At 37.0% G+C, this 6,494-nt stretch overlaps 1 protein-coding gene across 3 annotated transcripts in view; it reads left to right on the forward strand.

Annotated features, from left to right (window-relative positions):
- The window catches only part of zfand1 (zinc finger, AN1-type domain 1), a 9,096-nt gene extending 6,421 nt beyond the window's left edge, over positions 1-2,675 (forward strand). For all 3 annotated transcript variants that reach the window (XM_016490057.1, XM_016490058.1, XM_016490056.1), the window contains exons 3-8: positions 872-911; positions 1,116-1,240; positions 1,454-1,545; positions 1,727-1,848; positions 1,934-2,089; positions 2,364-2,675. In XM_016490057.1, coding sequence (XP_016345543.1) covers positions 872-911; positions 1,116-1,240; positions 1,454-1,545; positions 1,727-1,848; positions 1,934-2,089; positions 2,364-2,540 — 712 coding nt within the window. In that variant the 3' untranslated portion in view covers positions 2,541-2,675. The remainder of the gene's footprint in view (positions 1-871; positions 912-1,115; positions 1,241-1,453; positions 1,546-1,726; positions 1,849-1,933; positions 2,090-2,363) is intronic.
- The last annotated feature ends 3,819 nt before the right edge of the window (positions 2,676-6,494 follow it).

The raw sequence follows: 6,494 nt of genomic DNA on the forward strand, positions 1-6,494 counted from the left end.
AAATTAGTTTTAATCGTTTAATCACCACCACAGCGTCTTGTCTCCATTGGCAACACGCAAGATTTGTGTCGATTGCAAGTGACGTCGCAGGTATCGGAGAGTGCAAGTGGCGATTGCAAGTGACTTCGTAATTTAGTTTCTTTTGTCTTGTCTTCACCACCTGGCTACTGTTGTAAAATGTTGAGAGATTCAAACAAAAAGTAATCAATAAATAGAAAAAAATAAAAAAGACTGCAAGTGACGTCACTAGCGGAAGTGCAAGTGTCTGAGAGTGCAAGCGCCAAGCTGCAGCCAGACCCTTTTGGACCAGACAGAGCTGTCGGCGATTCTTCCTATTGTGAAGTCATGCAGTGTGTAACCTCCTGTCGCCGATCCATCGTGCAATGTGAACACAGCAGCAACTGACTGCTACCTCAGATAGTCGTGCAATGTGAAAACCACGGTGACCCGACGACTTTGAAAATCGTGCAGTGTGAACTCGGCATTAATCTCAAATCTGTACTAATCTAATTCAATTAAATAGTGCAGATCTGAGTAATAACAAAGACAGGAAAATGACTGACTATGGTGGTCCTATCATGTTTTTTTTTTTTCTCTTTTCATAATGGTCCCATGGCATTTGTGGAATGCCATAAAAATACTATGGTATTCACTACCATAATATTTATTAAATACCATTCTGGTACCTTTCAGTGGTAATTCCACAGTATATTTTGTGGGGAGACACGTTTTTTTATATAGTACATTCATAAATTGTGTAGGAAAATTAGTCTTGAATAAGGCATTGATTTGAGATTTTCTATAATTCATTAAATTCATTGCAATCATTATTTTTTCTCATGTAACATTAAATCTCCTCTACTGGCTAAAGTTTGGAACACAGAAGCCGGGACTCCCACTCTTGTCCAGAGGTGAGTGAGAAATGGGTTTACTAAGACAAAAGTCAAATTAATAATTAGTGCAATATACAATTGTTAAACCCATAACATATGCATATATTCTGTACACGCACAGATTATATAAATATAAATGCATAATGTGTAGAAATGTGTGTTTATTTGACTAATTCCTGGGGTTTGAATGGCTGTTATAGATTATTCTCTTAATTCTTTCAGGTGCTGGTGAAGAAAGAGATTGGGTCTGGGGGAAGCACATCATATCCATGTAGCTGTGAGGATTGCAAAGGGAAAGAGCTGCTGCCTGTCATCTGCCCACACTGTGAAAAACACTTCTGTCTCACGTATAAAACCTCTTACAATCATCATTTAATAGTCCTGCATTTCATACTTTACATTTCGAACAACACTTAAGTGTCACCCTAATGGACAGAGAGACTATAGTGGAAAACCAGTAGATAAAACAATAATGTTGTGTGCATATAGTCATAGGCACAGCTGGTGTACTAGGTGTTGTGTCCTCTTCTACATATTTGACTGTTTTCCTTCGGTTTCAGACATCGGCATCAGGATGACCATAAGTGTGAGAAACTGGAGATTCCAAAGCCTCGCATGGCTGCAACACAGGAGCTGGTGCAGAAGATAGTCGGTCAGTTTTTTTAGCAATACACTGCAAAGTACACTGTTTTGTCTTGGATTTCTGTGTCCTGATGTTTGGGGTATGTACAATTTTTGTCCACTAGATGGCAGTAGTGTCTAAACTTGAAGAGTTTGTAATACCAAATAATTCTTAGAAAGCCAAAGAATAATCTCTACAATACTTCCAACAGAGTCAAAGAAGAATGCACCACCAAGTAAAGGCAGAAAAGGAGCAAAAAATGCTGCAACCGCTGCAAAAGTTGCTCTGATGAAGCTTAAAATGCATGCGTCAGGAGATAAAGGCCTGCCACAGGTATCAGTGCCAAACTTATATTACAAAGTACCTTCCTTTGCATTCATTTATGACAAATATAACATTAGAAATTCCTCCTCTGCAGACAGAACGGACGTATTTGCAGGTGTTTCTGCCAAAAGAAGCTGAAGACCCTAGTTTGCCCATGTTCTTCTGCTCTAAGTGGAGTGCTGGCAAAGTAGTGGACTTTGCTGCATCTCAGGCCAGTCTGAAAAACAACAACAACGTGCTCACAGCTAAGGTCAGCTATACAGCACAACATAAAACTTTGTTCTATAGGACAGTGCCCTCATCCCCTCTCTGTACATTTTGCATGTCTCCTTTGTCTGATGCACCCATTTCAAGTCTCGAATCAGGTGTGTTTAATTAAGAGACATGCAAGATGTGCATTGTTGGAGGGCTCCAGGAATGTGGTTGGGGGGCCACTGTTTTAGGATTATGACTATGTAACAAAATGATTTCTTTATTATTTGGTGAAAACAATTCACATTAACATACCACTATGCTCTGCACAGAAACTGCGTTTGTGTCACCCTGAGACGGGTGAAGCCTTTAGGATGGACGCTAGCCTCCAGTCACTGCTCTCCAATACAGACTGTCCTCTGCACAACGGAGGCAACGTCATTCTGGAGTATCTGGATAACGAGAGCTCTGGACTGGATGATGTGACAGCCTATATATATTCCTCCTGAGAGAAAATCTCATAACCATTCAGCAGAGTCTTATGGTAAAATAATTTGAGGAAAGTAGGAAACAAAGTGTGTCAGATTGGACTATGTCTATTGTAAATATACATGATTTGCGTATTTTTAATAAATGGGTCAATGGTATGATGCTTTTTCTTTTGTCCCGTTTATTAATTTATAAAAAAATACATAAACACAAAAATGCAATTCATACATGAAAAGCATTGAATACACTTAATTTAATTTTGATATTTAAAACAGGGGTGCTGTGACTGTTCACAAAAAAGAAAAAGCCTCATTAAAAGAATGACATTCTTGACTTCACTAAGTAGTTTGACAATCTTTTACTATTATTTCAGATCAGATAATCTGATGTTTTATGACATAGCAAGGTTAATGTCATGTGGCACAACTCTTCAAAAATTGAATGATATTAATTATATAAAGAATTACTTTTCTTTTTTTAAATTATTATCATGTGTACAGTTACTTCATGTAAGGACAATCTATTATTTTCTTTTTTACTTCTAATCCTAAATTCTAGGAAAGAATTTGGCTTCTACATTTAAGCCATGAGAGAAATGCTACATTGCTGTCAGGCAGAAATTATGTACTTAAGTATTCTTCTTTCACCATTTGATGCCATTAAGCAGGATTTGACACATTGATGCGTCCCCTAATTGCCTCAAATGTCTGAAGGCAGTCAAAGACAGATGTTTTCCTTTGTGAATTTTCTTTGTGGAAAAGGTTTTTTTTCACATACTGAAATACTATATTTATATACTGCATTCTGCAATATAATGCATTCTGAAAGTTAATGTGTGAATTATATGTAATGAATTAAACATGATGATAAAGATCTGTTTTTAATCAAATACTTTGACTGAGCAACAGAACATCAGAATCTTGCATCAGATAATTTGACATTTTCCATTTTCTCTGGACTTCATAGATCATTTGATAACATCACAAATACATAACTTTCCCAGTTATAGATTATTTTATTAGATACATGATTTTATAGTTTTGAACAAATTGTTTTAGTAGTTAAATTAGTCACATAAAAAAAGTGTGTGTAAAGTGAAAAATGTTGAAAATGTTTTTCTACAGAGGCCCACATACTTGTGATAAAACTAATTGTGATAAAACTTTTATATTTTCTATTTCACTTACTCACAAGGAAGATTACCTTTTTTTCAGACATTTTCTTGCTCTTGATTGGCTAGTGTTGAAGGTCATTTTTACTGAAGGTTTACTAATAATCTGTAAATAATAGTGAAGTGACATGTGGCCAAGTATGGTGACCCATACTAGGAATTAGTGCTCTGCATTTACCCATCCAAAGTGCACACACACAGCAGTGAACACACACACACACCGTGAACACACACCCGGAGCAGTGGGCAGCCATTTATGCTGCGGCGCCCGGGGAGCAGTTGGGGGTTCGGTGCCTTGCTCAAGGGCACCTCAGTCGTGGTATTGAAGGTGGGAGAGAGCGCTGTACATTCACTCCCCCCACCTACAATCCCTGCCGGCACAGTGACAAAAGAAACAAATGCAAACACATATACACAACTAACCTGTAACCTGTAGTGAGTCTGTGCATTATTAATAATAAAAGAAGACACAGAAGTCACAGATTTCTAATATTGATTGACTTATTTTTGTGCAATATCAAGATCAAGGGCAATAATGGCCACTAAAGGAACTGCTGAAGGTCTCTGGCTTGCGGTGGCGAGAAAGAAATAAAGAGCTGTCTTTAATGCAACATTCAATGGGAAATATCTGATTTGTGACAAGACAAGAATCATCAGTATCAGCAGAAACAAAGATGATGAACATGGGTGCTGCCGAGGAAAAGAACACAGACAATGCTTTTTTTCCCAGCTGGTTTAAGAGAAGCTTTTACAATATGACTATTATTATTATTATTATGCAAAAGTATGTCTCTTGTGGAAGGCTTGTCAACAGCATTAAATGGAAAGTACATTACATTGTAACTTTTTGAGGTGACAAACCTGTCCCTTGACTTTTCAGTCATGAAAAAAGTTGCATCTATTTTTATAATATCAATTTACATAATGTGAAAAAAAAAAAACTTTGGACCCTCCATCTGGTACAACTGTGCCGTTTAGCGTTATTCTTTAAATTATTTAGTTTTCCAGGGTTAAACATTAGTGCAAGGTCTAACAATTCTGCAGGAAAGCAAGTCAAAATGAGTAATTAATGATATAAATAATTAGAAAAGAATGCTTGTCCAAAAGTTATAAGCTTGCTTTTCTAAAATACAAACGGTTGTGGAAACTCAAAATCAAAAGTTCAGATTTTCCCCTCATTTTTTAAAAGTAATAGATATAAAAAATATTTTTCATAAATGTTTTTTATTATGCTTTTTTCATATTTAAATATGTCATTGGTGTCAAATTAATGTTTGAGTGACATAATAATGATTCAAGTGATTTTATTTAAGAGTACATGGGGCTGTTAACACAGGCCAAGCAATTGTCATTCAACTTACTTAATATGCCGTGCATCTACTTGTGCAGTGGCTATTAATATTGCACAAATCCTACTGCTGTCTCCACGGTAATCAAGAATGAGTCAGAATAAATATAGCTGCCTAACTTATCAAAGATTGTATAAGTTAAAAGCTGAAAGTTGTAAAAAAAAAAAAAAAAGAATCTGGTTTGTGCCTAAAATGCATTGCTGAACTGCATAATGATGCTGTCCTTCGCAATAATTGTCTCTGAAAGTCATGCTTGCTCACACATACATACACACCCACACTGGGTAGATGCAAGTAATTGCTCATTGAACAGTCTGTGAGGATGGCTGCTAGTGTGGACTTTAGCACAGAGTTGATCAATGCTTGTATCAACCCACTCTCTGTGTAGGCTAAGATTTATATTGCAAACATCCCCAAAACAGCACGGGGTGAATGGGGAATGATTGAAGCTGCTGTCTCTTTGTGGTGAAACCTCTTAATAAATCTGTCAAACACACAGTCTCAATGAAATCCACACAGTTACGTTAAAAAAAGTAAATTCACCTGATTTATTTAGTTTAGGAGTAAGATTAGATTTAGACAAGGTTTAGAGGGTTTGTTTAGGGGTTGACATGTTCCATACCTTAAAATTGTGTTAAAGGTCCCATATTGTCAAAACTGACATTTCCTGGCTTTTTTCACAATAACTGAGGTCTAGGTGCTATGTAACTACCATATAAGTTTCAAAACAGTCAGTCCACAGTAAAATTCACACAGCCTGCTTAAAGTAGCTGTGATTTTTCACGAACCGTTGTGACTTCTGTAAAAAGTTGACGTCAGAACTACTCAGTCACCACCTTCAGTCACCACCCCGAGCACTGCCCACAGTCCCACTCTACTTTTGCCAAACCCCAGCAGTGTTGCCAATTTGGGGATTTTGTCGCCAAATTTAGCTACTTTCTCATTGTAGCTGCGACTTTTTTTTTTGTTGCGACAAGGAGCTATTTTAGCTATATTTAAATAAAACTAGCAATTTTTTGGAGATTTTTTTATTTTTTACTTGGTCGCACCCTGCCGTAGGCCCGTGACCGCTCACGTTTGCTGTCAATCATGCCAATGAGTCTGCGCAGTCAACACACCAGTACACAGCCACGCCTGCCATGACGCACACCACAATTTCATTATAAGCATCAATCAAGATGACGGAGAAAAAATGAACATCTTGTTTTAACCACGGACACAAAAGTTATACAATTCATGTCAACCAGATATTGAGAGAGAGAGAGACACAGTGCAGCATCATGTCATGTGTGCTGGGATGCAGTATTTTGCACTTAGTTTGAAGTAATAGAGTGTGTTGACTGAAATAAGTTTGTATGAATAAAGTTTTTGTTTTTGGAGAATCATAATATCTCTTATCTGCAGAGCTGGACAGTAACTAAGTACATTTACTTGATTTTTGTACTTAAGTACAC

This window comes from Sinocyclocheilus anshuiensis, unplaced genomic scaffold, assembly GCF_001515605.1.
Source record: "Sinocyclocheilus anshuiensis isolate Anshui unplaced genomic scaffold, SAMN03320099.WGS_v1.1 scaffold106, whole genome shotgun sequence".
Classification (NCBI taxonomy): domain Eukaryota; kingdom Metazoa; phylum Chordata; class Actinopteri; order Cypriniformes; family Cyprinidae; genus Sinocyclocheilus; species Sinocyclocheilus anshuiensis.